Source organism: Schistocerca nitens, chromosome 7 (genome assembly GCF_023898315.1).
Source record: "Schistocerca nitens isolate TAMUIC-IGC-003100 chromosome 7, iqSchNite1.1, whole genome shotgun sequence".
Lineage (NCBI taxonomy): Eukaryota > Metazoa > Arthropoda > Insecta > Orthoptera > Acrididae > Schistocerca > Schistocerca nitens.
In genome coordinates, this window is record NC_064620.1 from 609,291,582 (window position 1) to 609,307,839 (window position 16,258).

General features: G+C 41.3%; 1 protein-coding gene across 1 annotated transcript in view; it reads right to left on the minus strand.

Moving 5' to 3' along the window:
* Window positions 1-16,258, minus strand: part of LOC126195336 (origin recognition complex subunit 6) — a 98,212-nt gene that overhangs the window by 12,199 nt on the left and 69,755 nt on the right. The window contains exons 5-6 of the mRNA XM_049933910.1: window positions 14,615-14,784; window positions 171-349 (exon numbers count right to left, since the gene is read on the minus strand). Coding sequence (XP_049789867.1) covers window positions 234-349; window positions 14,615-14,784 — 286 coding nt within the window. The 3' untranslated portion in view covers window positions 171-233. The remainder of the gene's footprint in view (window positions 1-170; window positions 350-14,614; window positions 14,785-16,258) is intronic.

Consider the following 16,258-nt stretch of genomic DNA (forward strand, 5'->3'; position numbering starts at 1 on the left):
TGGATATCAGGTTGAGAAGAAAGTAACTAAAGAAATAATAAGGAAAGTGCTCTATTTATCATAATTTCAGGACATAAACAATAATAAAATACATTAGTTGCACATGGAATCACTGTACATAAAAAATATACAAAGAAAGTTAGCTTATTATTAACTGCATGCACAAATACCTTTCTGAACACAAACAAGCAACTGACAATATGTTCATCTTCCTTGTTCTTCCTATGAATACATCAGCAGTCTTCTGATGATTCATTTATTTCCTGTAGCATTCTTCTCTTCCAGTCAGAATAGCTTTCCTCTTCTTTTGGAGGTGACTGACTTCTTCTTTTCACTGCTTTCTGCAAATCTGAAAGAAGTGAATTGACTGCTAAAAGGGTACCAGTTTTTGCAAAATATAACAGGCATATGTAGTTTCCTACTGACCTCTATTAAAAGCACACAATAATACCACAACAGAGTGAGAAGGTAAAGGATATGTGAGGGTGTGGGTGGAAAGACAAGGAGCACAGAGCTCATAGATGTAGGTGGAAGAGAATTAAATGTTAATGATCAAGGAAACTACAGACAACACTTTTAAACTCAGTTCTACATTTAACGAGTACTTTCAATCGAATACCGTCAATTCACTTTCTTTCTTTGTTGGTTCTGGCTCTTTCAATATTCTCTTATCCTCTCTGCACATTGTTTTCTTTCTGATGTCCATATAACTCCTGTTATATTCGTTTTCCTATGTTGAAATTATTCTAATTTTAATAACAACACTGTAGGAAAAGACAGATTGTGGCTTACTGTAAAGATTACATGTTAAGTTGCAGACAGTGGCAATTAAAAGACACTTACACGTAAGCTTTCGGCCACAGTCTTCGTCTAAAAAAGAAGGAGAAGCACACACCACTCATTCACATGAACAAGCACACCTCATGCACGAAATCACCAACTCTGGCAGCTCAGAGCAGAATTCTGGTCTGATATTGCAACCTGTAGTTTCTATTGTTTATTCTAAGTTTACCACCTTCTTTAAGGAATTTTTTTCTTTATTTGTGACTAACGAATATTATCTCTTTTCAGATCTTTTTTGCTCCTTTGCTCTGGACTATAGTTTATTTCTTTTATCGGATTAAAATGCACATTACCTTTGAAACTTCCTGGCAGATTAAAACCGTGTGCCGGACCGAGACTCGAACTCGGGACCTTTGCCTTTTGCGGACAAGTGCTCTACCAACTGAGCTACCCAAGCATGACTCACGCCCCATCCTCACAGCTTTACTTCTGCCAGTACCTCGTCTCCTACCTTCCAAACTTTACAGAAGCTCTCCTGCAAACCTTGCAGAACTAGCACTCCTGAAAGAAAGGATATTGCGGAGACATGGCTTAGCCACAGCCTAGGGGATGTTTCCAGAATTCTGGGCACATTACCTTTATTAACCTGTTCCCACTCATTCCGTGAAAGATGTCTAAAGCGAATTAATCTCTATGTGACTAATACTTCTGAAATTTTTTCATTATTCCAACAGACTGCTTCATCACCACTACTTTTTCAACCACCTTCAGTATGTAAATAATAACAATAATGATGATGATGCTAATAATAATAACAATAATAATAATAATAATAATAATAATTATTATTATTATTATTTCTTTCTTTTCTCAGACGTTATGTCTGGTCAAAAATGGAAAGTGACGCAGACCTTGATCAAGTGTGACTTCCTTTTGTTGTGGTATTGAGATCTTTAATAATATGCTTGCTGTAATATCTGGTGTTTATTGTTTGATCCTGTATTGCAATCATGAATCCTTCCGTCTCACTGTATATATTGCCTTTTCTTAGCCATGTGTTGGATGCATCTTGATCGATGTGTGGCTGTGTTAGATGATACGGGTGGCTGTGTTAGATGATACGGGTGCTTGCCATGTAGTGTTTTCTTTTTCCAATTTACTTTCTTTGTATCTGTTGAGGTTGTGTGATCTAAAGGGTTGTAGAAGTGGTTATGAAATTGCAGTGGTGTAGCCGATGTATTTATATGAGTGATTGCTTTGTGTATTTTGCTAGTTTCCGCTCGTTCTAGAAAGAATTTTCTTAAATTGTCTACCTGTTCATAATGTAGGTTTTTTATGTCGATAAATCCCCTTCCTCCTTCCTTTCTGCTTAATGTGAATTTTTCTGTTGCTGAATGTATGTGATTTATTCTATATTTGTGGCATTGTGATCGTGTAAGTGTATCGATTGCTTCTAGGTCTGTGTTACTCCATTTCACTACTCCAAATGAGTAGGTCAATATTGGTATAGCATAAGTATTTATAGCTTTTGTCTTGTTTCTGGCTGTCAATTCTGTTTTCAGTATTTTTGTTAGTCTTTGCCTATATTTTTCTTTTAGTTCTTCTTTGATATTTGTATTATCTATTCCTATTTTTTGTCTGTATCCTAGATATTTATAGGCATGTTTTTTCCATCGCTTCTATGCAGTCGCTGTGGTTATCCAATATGTAATCTTCTTGTTTAGTGTGTTTTCCCTTGACTATGCTGTTTTTCTTACATCTGTCTGTTCCAAAAGCCATATTTATATCATTGCTGAATACTTCTGTTATCTTTAGTAATTGGCTGAGTTGTTGATTTGTTGCTGCCAGTAGTTTTAGATCATCCATGTATAGCAAATGTGTGATTTTGTGTGGGTATGTTCCAGTAATATTGTATCCATAATTTGAATTATTTAGCATGTTGGATAGTGGGTTCAGAGCAAGGCAGAACCAGAAAGGACTTAATGAGTCTCCTTGATATATTCCACGCTTAATCTGTATTGGCTGTGATGTGATATTATTTGAATTTGTTTGGGTATTAAAGTGTGGTTTTCCAATTTTTCATTACTATGTTTAGGAACTGTATCAATTTAGGATCTACTTTGTATATTTCCAATATTTGTAGTAACCATGAGTGGGGTACACTATCAAAAGCTTTTTGGTAATCAATGTATGCGTAGTGTAGCGACCTTTGTTTAATTTTAGCTTGATATGTCACCTCTGCATCTATTATCAGTTGCTCTTTACATCCTCGTGCTCCTTTGCAACAGACTTTTTGTTCTTCATTTATAATTTTGTTCTGCGTACTGGAGTAGGTGGTGGTGGGAGGGTGCATGGGACACCGCCCCCGGTGTAAAACCTGCCCCATGCACCCTCCCACCACCACCTACTCCAGTCCTGTAACCCGGAGGGTGTACACGATCAAAGGCAGAGCCACGTGTGAAAGCACCCACGTGATCTACCAACTGACCTGCCTACACTGTGATGCATTCTATGTGGGAATGACCAGCAACAAACTGTCCATTCGCATGAATGGACACAGGCAGACAGTGTTTGTTGGTAATGAGGATCACCCTGTGGCTAAACATGCCTTGGTGCACGGCCAACACATCTTGGCACAGTGTTACACCGTCCGGGTTATCTGGATACTTTCCACTAACACCAACCTAACCGAACTCCGGAGATGGGAACTTGCTCTTCAATATATCTTCTCTTCCCATTATCCACCAGGCCTCAATCTCCGCTAATTTCAAGTTGCCGTCACTCATACCTCACCTGTCATTCAACATCTTTGCCTCTGCACTTCCGCCTCGACTGACATCTCTGCCCAAACTCTTTGCCTCTGTATATGTCTGCTTGTGTCTGTATATGTGTGGATGGATATGTGTGTGTGTGCGCGCGCGAGTGTATATCCGTCCTTTTTTCCCCCTAAGGTAAGTCCTTCCACTCCCGGGATTGGAATGACTCCTTACCCTCTCCCTTAAAACCCAAATCCTTTCGTCTTTCCCTCTCCTTCCCTCTTTCCTGGCGAGGCAACCGTTGGTTGCGAAAGTTAGAATTTTGTGTGTATGTTTGTGTTTGTTTGTGTGTCTATCGACGTGCCAGTGCTTTCGTTTGGTAAGTCACATGATCTTTGTTTTTAGATATGTTAAATAATTTAGTTGGATGTGCATGTGTTGAGGTGAACTTCTTTAGCCAGAAATTTGCTATAATCTTTTCCAGGGGCTTTCCAGTTGTGAGTAGAATTAATTGCTTGGGTGACTTCATGTTGCAAAATTATAACTTCAGGCATTTGTGGTATCATCTTGTATGTGTCTGTTTCTGCTTGTATCCACCGTGCATGCCTGTTATGTTGTACTGGGTATGACCATACGTTGCTCCAGAAGTGTTCCATGTCTGTTATGTTTGGTGGATTGTCTATTTTAATGTGTGTGTTATCTATTGTCTGGTAAAATTTCTTTTGGTCTTTGTTGAATGTTTGGTTTTGTTTCCTTCTACACTCCTGGAAATTGAAATAAGAACACCGTGAATTCATTGTCCCAGGAAGGGGAAACTTTATTGACACATTCCTGGGGTCAGATACATCACATGAGCACACTGACAGAACCACAGGCACATAGACACAGGCAACAGAGCATGCACAATGTCGGCACTAGTACAGTGTATATCCACCTTTCGCAACAATGCAGGCTGCTATTCTCCCATGGAGACGATCGTAGAGATGCTGGATGTAGTCCTGTAGAACGGCTTGCCATGCCATTTCCACCTGGCGCCTCAGTTGGACCAGCGTTCGTGCTGGACGTGCAGACCGCGTGAGACGACACTTCATCCAGTCCCAAACATGCTCAATGGGGGACAGATCCGGAGATCTTGCTGGCCAGGGTAATTGACTTACACCTTCTAGAGCACGTTGGGTGGCACGGGATACATGTGGACGTGCATTGTCCTGTTGGAACAGCAAGTTCCCTTGCCGGTCTAGGAATGGTAGAACGATGGGTTCGATGACGGTTTGGATGTACCGTGCACTATTCAGTGTCCCCTCGACGATCACCAGTGGTGTACGGCCAGTGTAGGAGATCACTCCCCACACCATGATGCCGGGTGTTGGCCCTGTGTGCCTCGGTCGTATGCAGTCCTGATTGTGGCGCTCACCTGCACGGCGCCAAACACACATACGACCATCATTGGCACCAAGGCAGAAGCGACTCTCATCGCTGAAGACGACACGTCTCCATTCGTCCCTCCATTCACGCCTGTCGCACGATGTTGGGGCGTGAGCGGAAGACGGCCTAACGGTGTGCGGGACCGTAGCCCAGCTTCATGGAGACGGTTGCGAATGGTCCTCGCCGATACCCCAGGAGCAACAGTGTCCCTAATTTGCCTGGAAGTGGCGGTGCGGTCCCCTACGGCACTGCGTAGGATCCTACGGTCTTGGCGTGCATCCGTGCGTCGCTGCGGTCCGGTCCCAGGTCGACGGGCATGTGCACCTTCCGCCGACCACTGGCGACAACATCGATGTACTGTGGAGACCTCACGCCTCACGTGTTGAGCAATTCGGCGGTACGTCCACCCGGCCTCCCGCATGCCCACTATACGCCCTCGCTCAAAGTCCGTCAACTGCACATACGGTTCACGTCCACGCTGTCGCGGCATGCTACCAGTGTTAAAGACTGTGATGGAGCTCCGTATGCCACGGCAAACTGGCTGACACTGATGGCGGCGGTGCACAAATGCTGCGCAGCTAGCGCCATTCGACGGCCAACACCGCGGTTCCTGGTGTGTCCGCTGTGCCGTGCGTGTGATCATTGCTTGTACAGCCCTCTCGCAGTGTCCGGAGCAAGTATGGTGGGTCTGACACACCCGTGTCAATGTGTTCTTTTTTCCATTTCCAGGAGTGTATTTTCACTTTTTTTGTATCTTCTAAATCGTTTGGCCAATGCTTGTAATTTCTGCTTGTTTTCATCTAATTGCTCTATCGCTTCTTGTTGTGAGATTTTACTTAACCTTTTTCGTTTTTTTTTTTCTGGCATTCCATTTCTTATAAATTGTGTTAGCTGTCCGATGTCTTTTCTCAGCTTTTCTATTCTGATCTGTAGCCTGTGTTCCCATGCTGGTTTTGTGGGTTTCTTCTGTGTGTTGGTTGGTTCTGATCTCTGCCTAGTGTGTATATTTAATGTAGTGAGTGCTCCTATATAAACCAGTAGTTGTAACTCTTCCATAGTTGTATTTTCATTTATTTTGTTGTGTATGATTGTGTTGATAGTTGTTATTGTTGTTTCGATTTGTGGGTTATTTGGTGGTCTATGCAAGAATGGTCTAATGTCTGTATTTGTGTCTTTGTATTCTATATATGGCAGCTGAAATTTTTCTTCTATATCTAACGTGTGTCACGTCGTGTTCTATTTGTGCTTGTTCTGGTGGCTGTCTTAAGATTTCATTTTCCTCTGATTGTTTAATTGATGCATGTTGTTCTTTGTTTGTTTGCTCTGGGATGTTTGAGTCCATTACTGTATTTTCTTCTTTTTCTTCTGATTGCACATTATTTTGTTCTAGTATTTGTTGTACTTGTTGTTTGATGTTTCTGACTGGGTATCCTGTTATTTTCGATTATTACACGATCTGATCAGCTAGTCGTCGTTCTGTTAAAAATTTTAATTCTGCGTATCTGGTAATAAATATTATGTATACTTGTGATCTGTATCCAGTTGTGTTGGTTCCTAATTTTGTTGCTTGGTATTATTGCTTATTATTATTAAAAGAAATAATATAGCAACAATAAAATGGTCACAATATCATTTTCAGTTATGTCTGCCAAATACAAGACAGTGTGCCAGCATCATGGACTTAATGTGGAGACCAGAGGCTGAAGCAGCTTTCTTCAAGAAGCATCTGGTACAGGAAACACCACTGGAACACCCAAGATGGAGCACCCCTTTGGTGCTTGTGATTGATGCAAGGCAAACAGCAGTGGGTGCAACTCTTCAACAAAAAGTAGATGGCAAATGGCAGCTGTTCGCATTTGTTTCTAAGAATTTAACACACGAGTAGCAAAAATGAAGTGTTATCGACTGTGAGTTACTTGTTATTTATTTAGCTATCAAGCATTTCTGGCCATTTTGCAATTTTTACAGACCTCAAGCTGCTAGCAGCTATCTTTCAGTGAGCCACACACCTCAGCTCACTGCGACAGTGTAGGCAGGAAGAGCGATCACACAGTTTACAATTGATGTGCGTCACATAACAGGAAAAACAATACTGTCACAGACTGCCTACCTCAGAACTGTGCCACTTTAAACTACATTCATTGGGTAGAGCTGGCATCTAAACAACAGGAAAATCCTCTCTTATGCTGTCATATGGAGGAGCAGTGAATGGCTCTGGCATCTGTCAGCTCCGAATGTGCCCGACAGAATTTGATGTGATGTAGCAAAGGGGAGGCAACAACCCTAGATACCAGAATAATATTGTCATAACTTGGTACACCCAAGAATCTGATCTACAGCCAAGATAGTATTCGACAAATTGATGTGGCCTTTTATGACAGTGTAATAAGATTAGCAGGAATGTCTTCCTGCCAATCACTCACTTTCCAATGCCACCAACAGGACTTTCGCATATACATGTGGACGTCATGGATCTGCTCCCATACACTTTGGGACAATGTTATTTACTCACTATCATTAATCATTTCACCTGGTGGTGAGATGTCATCACAATCCAGGACATATCTGCTGGGATGGTTGCAAGGGCGTTAGTGCATATACAGTTCTCCAGGTTTGGCTTCCTCAAAACGTGATCACAGATTGTGGGAGGCAATTTGAAAGTCAACTTTTCCACAAACTTTTACTGCTGTGCAGCTGCAAACAAGAGTAATTCTACCACATGCTCAAAACTGTCCTAACGTGTAATGCAAAATTGTGGACCAAAGAACTGCCTCTGGTCATGGTCGGACTGAGACTGAGGGTGAAGGAAGGCATACAATAATCCTCTGCACAATTAGTCAATGGGGAGCAGCCGCTGGTTTTGGGAGAATTAATCATGCCAGTTTCCTCCCACTCAGTTGTTCCAGAGCTATGTACACAATTCGCACAACAACTCAGTGCCAGAATGAGGAACATTCAGCACAGACCTGTACAAAAGTACCACGTGTGGCTCAGTGATGGTGCAGTGTGCAAATCACTCAAATCACTCATTTCTCCGTACTCTGGATCATATCGGGTAGTTTCAACAGAAAACCACAATTTCAAAATTGATAATGGCAGCAAGAAGGATATAGTTCCTACAGAGCAGCTCAAACTTGCATACACCTACAGGTGCACTCCTCACTAATCTCACATCACTGCACTGGAACATAGAGGACACCAAGTGACATCTGCAGAACAGGAGCAGCTCATTCCTGCACCAGCAACCTTTACAAGAACTTCCAGACAAGTACAGTGCAAGGTCCCTCAAATACCCGGTGCACCCAGTTCCAAAAAACAGGAGGGCTGATGTGTTGGCGTCACAGATTTACTTTGTCACAGTGAATGAGCAAAGCTATTGCTGGCTATAAAAGGAATCATTGCTTCATTTGGCATGGTGACGATTACTGCATGTTAACCGAAAACTATCCATTACACCAACTGTACAGCACGACTAATGTGTGCTGACAAGAGGTAGTTACCTTACATGTGGTTACAGTGCTGCCAGATTGCCACTCTTTAACGTCCTTTTTCTGCCAGATGTACTCGCCCGAGAGGTGTTTTTTTTTTTTTTTTTTTTTTTTTTTTTTATTGCTGGCATGTGAGGATTCATGCTGTGAAGCCCGAATGCACGAATTTCACTTCAACCTGTATATAGACTGACTAGTTCAATATAATGAAAAATGGCTCCCAGCTCTACAGTTGGATGACACCTTTAACATTGCTTATGAACTCTTAAATGATCTTACTCAAATAACTACCGCATAATAGGTGGTAAGCATATCAAGCAACTTTTTTACTATCCTATATATTATGCTCATTCTGGAATTGACAATGAATTGTACAGGGTAAGATCTGCGTATAGGAACTAGTCTGAAATCTTAGTCTAAAGGTGTTTGGATTCACTGCTAAGAAGTTACATAGCATCAGATTCTGCTGAAAGGAAGTAGCTTTACCTGAATGAATTTTTCTAATTTTCTGTGAAATGTACTTAAATGTGTCCAGAATGAGATTTCACTCTGCAGCAGTGTGTGCACTGATATGAAACTTACTGGTAGATTAACACTGTGTGCCGGACCGAGACTCGAACCTGAGCACACAGTTTTAATCTGCCAGGAAGTTACTTAAATGTGTGCTTAAAAAGCTATTTTAACATAAGGAATTCTATATTGGCTGATACATTTAAAATCTTGTCCTCGGCTACAGGAAACAATAAAGCACAATTAAGTATCATAAAATTAAATGTATTGGTACTGCAGTAAACAAAGCACAATTCCCCTTAGTGGATTACTTAGAGCATATTTGAAATCTTACATCAGCTTTTCCATCAAGTATGTTCAAACTGATTTCCACCCTGTTCTGATAAACTGATGGAAAATGGTTGAAACATAGAATTCAACTGACACTGAGATTGGTGGAGGTGGCATATCAGCTCACACAAAATGCAATAAGGAATCCAAGTACGATCTTGATTATGACAGAACTATTTTAGGGGACCAAGATCACAGTCTTCAGCACATGTACTAAACTACTAAAAGCAAATATGGATAAAAAATAATAATCACACACACACACACACACACACACACACACAGGACATGAGGCACATGTAGCACGGTGATGGTGATGGTGATGGTGGTGATGATGATGATGATGATGATGATGATGACATGGAGATGTGCGCTTGGAGGGAAGACAGGCAGAGAAAGGAGAGACGGAACAGGGTCTGGGTGCAGTGTGTTAGTGGACATTGAGGCCAGCAGTATTACAGGACTGAAGGATGTGTTGCAAATGTAACTCCCATCCGTGTAGTTCAGAAAAGCTGGTGTTGAAGGGAAGGATCCAGACGGCATGGATTTGAAGCAGCCACTGAACTCAAGCACGTTGTACTCAGCAGTGCATTCCGCCACTGGGTGGTCAACTCTGTTCTCGACTATAGTTGTCATCTAAACAATCCCTCACACACCCACATTCTACAGGCTCACAAAATTCACAGCCCCAACAATGCAGGATGTCTCAATAGGTTCCCTGTGTTCCCACTGAAAGAATCTTGGCTCTTAACTAATTAGTCTCTCATATCAAAGATACAACCACATCCTTCATCGACACTCTTCCATCCCCGCCCCATAACCACCTGGATCCCTACTCGTCACTGCTGATGCAATCTTTCTACACACCAACATCCCTCAAGTCCATAACCTTGCTGCTATGTACACTAGCTCTCCTAATACCCTTCCAACTCCAAACCCTCTATCTCATTCCTTAAACTCCTTTCAATTACATTCTCACACACAGCTATTTCTCCTTAGATGGGAAGATATATAAATAAATCTGTGGTGTACAGTCATGGGCACCTCCATAGGACCTCCTATGCTGACTTGTTTATGGGCCATCTAGAAGGAACCTTCCTGGCCTCCCAAAACACCAATTCCCTTGTGTGGTTCAGATTAATTGATATCTTCAAGATCTGTACCTTATCCTCATTCTTCTGCAACCTCAACACTTGACCTCAACCTCTTTCATGGCTCCACACATACCTCTATCCATATCAAGCCGACTAACCACCAACAGCAGACTCGAACTGCATTTTGACAGCTGTCACCTATTCCACACCAAATAATTGCTCCCATTTAGTCTGGCCACCTGTAGACAGCATGTCTACAATGATGAGAATACTGCTGCCCAGTATGCTGAAGGTCTCACAAAAGCCTTCACAGACAGGCACTAACCCCCAAACCTAGTCTGCAAACAGATTTCCTGTGCCATATCCTCACACATTCCTCATCCTCACATTACCCTTACAAACCATCTGTAGAATGCGCTCCTGACCACACATCATCATCCTGGACTACAGCAACTCAATCATGTCCTTTGCCAGGGCTTCGACTACCGATCATCATGCCCAAGAAAGAGGACCATCCCATCAAGATCCTTTCCACCCTTCCTAAAATGGCATTCCACTATCCATCCAACCTATACAACATCCTGGTCCATATGCCTCTCCCACAACCTTACCTTGTGGAAGGCCAAATGAGATCTGCCTGGTTTACCCAGCCCATCCCGCTCTAATCCCTTCAAAGGCTTATCCTATCCCATAAGAGGCAGAACCACTTCTGAAAGCAGTTATGTCATACACCACCTCTGCTGTAGTTTCTGCACAGCACTGTGTCAGCATGACCACCAGCCAGCTGTCCACCAAGATGAATAGGCATTGCCAAAATATAGCCAAGAAAAGAGCTGATCATTCAGTAGTGGAACATGCTGCTCACCGCAACACGTTCAACAGTTGCATTACAAACTGTACCATCTGAATGGCACAATACCAGATTTTATGAGTTACACAGTCTAGAGTTATCTTTGCAACACATCCTTCACTCCTGTAAACCTCCTGGTCACAATCTCTGCTAATCCACTGCACCCACATCTCCTACAGAGCAGTCCAGTCGCCCCTTCCTCTGTCCTTTTACCCCCTCCCAATCCATACCACCATATCATTACTGTCATCTTGTGTCACATGAACTCACTGGGTACAGTGACAGCGCGTCGCATTCCTAACCCTTGCACCTCGCTGCCTCTCCCTCCCGCATTCCATCCCAGTCCACACAATGAACTGCAACCATCGCAGCATAGTGTGTTCAGATGACACACTGTAGCTGCGCAGGTGTGTGTGTGTGTGTGTGTGTGTGTGTGTGTGTGTGTGTGTGTGTAAGGAGGGGGGGGGGGGGGGGGGGCAGTCCATCAACCCTTCCATACCCTAGCTTGTTAAAGGATTTGTCCAAAAGCCAGCAAAGTTTTCTTTACTTTTCTCTTTTGTGAGAACATCGATGACTCAACATTTCTACGATTTGGTAAGTGGTCCCCTTTACTCCTAAATTATTCACATAAAGATCAAATAACATGGGCAACAGGCTGCCGCATTTCCAAATCCTTTAATTCTTGTTAGCTTTTCTACTACTGGTTCTCTCTAGCTGACTTCAGTGTCACTATTATCTGTAAGGTGCTCTATTTTTTACTCAAAAAGAAAAAAAGAAAACTATGGTCTCATGCCATTGGACCTGGCATTTTTGTGTTCTGTCGCTTTCATCTGATATTTCCTTGGTTGAAATGAGGGAGTCTTTTGAGATGGTTCAAGTAGGCTCATTTGCTCTCAATAAGCCTGTATGGCTGAGACAATGAGTCCTACTGCAGCTATGACTGTCACTTTTGAAGGTGGAGTGAAGGGGACTGCCGACATTAGCAAAGATCCACATTTGCATGAAAAATTTCAGGTGCATGTGTTCATGCTAGTTTGTGTTGACAGGGTCTGAGTTGAGGAATCTTTCCCCTAAGATGGGTTTATCACAGAAGCAAAATATGTAGCAAAACACAGAGAGAACTTTTTAATATGATAACCTGTCTTTACTTCTGAATATGTAATTTGCTTCGAGTCATTTTTGGTATTTTTTTTTTTTTTCTTCAAATGTTGTTAGACTCCAGATAAAGTGTCCAACCAAAAATATTATGCTCTTGTTTGGTCATGTGCAAGGGGTAGTTGACTAGTTGGTGATTAGTTTGTATTTCCCACAGATAGCCAACCCTTGAAATGATAATGCTATCTCTCCTTGGTGCTAGCATTTGAAGTAGTGCATTGGACTTGGAATGGACAGCTTCATCATAAATTATTTGAAACCAGCCACACAACTGTAGCCATTCAGCAAAGCTTGTTGCCAATCTTCTTCATTTTATCCTACAAATCAGCAATACAGTCCCTTTTACTTTCTTCTTTTAGCTCTTTAATATCAATGCATATTAAATCTATGCATGAGACAACATTGCTGCTATAGATGATAATTTGATGAAGCTCCATCAATGCTGCATACTCGCATATTACTCTGTGCTCTGGCAGGAGGAGGAAGAGGAGGAGGAGGAGGAGGAGGAGGAGGAGCTGGTTTAACATCCTGTAACTGATGAGAGCACTACACAGAAGTACACACTCAAGTTGGAGGATGGGTAGGGAAGAAAATGAGTTGTGTCATTTTCAAAGGTACCAATCCTGGAACTTTTAGCTGATTTACAAAAACAATGGACAATCTAAACAGCTGGATGAATATATGAAGTGCCATCCTCCAGAATGCAAGTCAAGAGTCCTAACCACTGCAGCAGCGCACTTGGCATTTTATGCTCTGGATCTGTGTTCTTAGAAAATTCACCAACTTCAGACTATTGGCCATGCACTGGAAGTCCTCTTTTTCTACAAAGAAGGAATAAAACCTATTCAAATGAAATCTTGTACTATTTTTATGGTTGTAAAAACATTATTGACAACACCCGCTTCTTTGTAACTGTTAGAAATACATTCTGAGTGGAGCTCTATTGATTATCAAAAGCCCTCTTTCACCAGTTGGTGTTACTGGTCACAGATGGCACAACTATTTGTAAGAAGTGTTTTCATTTGATACAATGGTAAATGGTGTGCTCCCCCAAGCAACAGTGAAATTTAAAGTGAATTCTGTCCCTGTTTCGTAAACCTGAGAAAGCCTAAAACAACTGAAATGTATTTGGTTCTAAAAAAGCTGCTTTGATAACAAAATTTCAATAGCCACCACCCCATCAGTATGCAGCCAACAAATCATCATGTACCCAACACTGAGATTGAAGGGGGGGGGGGGGGGGCTTCATATAGGGTTTGTAACATCGTTACTGTTTAGAGTTGAACTAAGATCCCAATTTCCTGTGAATCAGTGTATTCCATTATTGCACTCAGTGGTCTTCACCAGGGTATGCAAAGAGTGTATGTTTACAGAGAATTATTACCGCTGTCCAGCCCCCAGTTCAAGCATACCAGCTTTGCCAAACACACACACACAGTAAAGGCTGGCCAAACTGCGTGACATGTTTGCCTTTGGCATCACACACAGAACAGACGTAGCTTTTAAAATGTTGTGGAGATGTTTGAATTTGCTCTTTCCCACCCACGAAACAATCTCGGCATACTCCAGTAATGACTTAGGAAAAGCTATGAAAATAATGAATCAACAATGTAGGGAAAGACAGACTGCTTCTTACCATGAAGAAGATACATCATGTTGCAGTCAGGCATGCTTAAAAGATGCTCACATATAGCTTTTGTCCAAAACCTTCGTGAGTAATGGCATTCTGGCCTGAGATGTTGGAGTTGGTGGTTGTGTTTGCATGAGGTGTGCTTGATTTTGTGTGTGTGTGTGTGTGTGTGTGTGTGTGTGTGTGTGTGTGTGTGTGTGTGTGTACACGTGTGCTTATATGTGTATGCGAGTGCATGCATAGTGCATATGAGTGTCTCTTTTACTGATTAAGGCTGTCTCAGGATGTCTACCTGGAATTAAATGGCATATCACATCAAGATTTATGTTCCAAAACATTATTACTAATGAATAAAGCAGCTGCCAACATTTCTTTTCCATAATCACAATTCCTTTAAATTCCACAAAAATCTCTTTCTGGATTTCTCAAGATTATTACTACAAAATGAAGGCAAGTTATACAGAGCCCCTGATTTAACACTTCAGATGTTCATTTATGACATTTTGTAAGCAAAATTACATTATAAAAAATTGAGACTCAATGATTTAAACTCCACGTATGACGAAAAGTAACGATCAGACCCTGTTCCTTACCATTCAGATTGACTTCTTTTGATAATGGTGCATGTTCTGCCGGTTCTTCTTTTTGTCTTCTCATAGACGGAATAGATTTGTCAAAATCAGCAACTAACTGAACAAACCCACTTTTTTTTAGATTACACATTTCCATGAATTTACGCATCTGAAGCTTTACTTTTCTTTCCCTGAAAAGATTAAGATTGAATGTCATGAGAAAAGCTGGACTGCTGTGCAATACTAATGGATCAAACGGCGCCACCGCCATGAAAGTTGTACATTTATAATGATCTCAGAAACTAAATTACAGTAAAGGTGGAAAACTATACTTTACAAAATAGCAGAAGGCAAGGCATAGACATTAGCTTTCAGGACCAAAGATTCCTTCTTAATGAAAAATTATGGAGAATGTTGCACGAAATAGGGAGATTGTTAGATAACGTTTGAAGTCGCCCACCATTTCATATTAAATTATAATCACTAAAGTGCGAGTCATTTATGTTGGCGGCCGAGTTTAGGTTCGTTCTGCGCATCTGACGTCACAAAACACAGTCAGCCAATGAACAGAGAACGACATTGCCACATCTCGACTGCAGTGCAGAGCATGGACGAGTATCTTCAGTTTTAGAAATGTTCAGTCATAAATAAAGTAATAGAACAAAAGCAATGTCTTGATAGCAGACATTCTTTTATAGAAAGTTTGGAAAAAGCATTCTTTATACCAATTGCTTCATATTCTATTAATTAATTAAACCAAACAAGCTTCAGGCGATAGCAAGGAAAGGTGTTTGTATCACTCTCACGAACCGCTTTTTTGCAATAAAGAACAGCGGTAATTGTTTATTTCCTATTGTACTTCGACGAAGTGTGAGTAATTCATAGTCATACCAACAGTGTTTGTCAGTATTTTGCGTGACGTGTTATAGTCCTCATGACGTTATGTAGTCAGACGAGGTGCGTTGGCGTAACGGTTAAGGTGTTGGGCTGCTACGTGAAAGGTTATGAGTTCAAACCTTGTGCGGTGCTTAATATTTTCATTATTTTACTTCGCAAATTATATTCGTTTGAATGCAATTTTTTGAAATTTCTAGTGCTTTGTCTCTTCATTAACCCTTTCGCTGCTGCAGACACATGCTCCCCGCATTCCGCGCTGTGTGCGATTTTCTCATCACTGCACTGCTCGCCTGTGCAGACACATGGTGTTCCCACTGCTTTGACACACTTATCATTCGATTTCACAAAAACTATTTGGCCCAAAAATTTGATTTTTTACACGTCTTTTTGACTGATACCTTCCCCCCATAAATGACTTAATTTTGTTTCGATGTTCAACGCAGTTATTATGCAGCATTAAATATAGTAAACCATTGCACGAAATTTTGAAGAGTTTGCAGAGGTAAAAGTCCATAGAGTATACTTTCCGTATGGTCGATTTTAGTTGCCACAATGTTGAGAATGAAATGTGGACAAGATACCTAAATTTCATATAAAATTTACTGTATAACAATAGCTCATTTAATTTAAGTACGACGTAGGTGTCGTATGTAATATTGAGAAATATTCCGTCTTTCGCGACTGTAATAAAAGTATTATTTACACCTGACGCGTTTGGCTTTATTTTAAAGCACTTCAATCAAGGAAATACACAATGGTACTGATGTT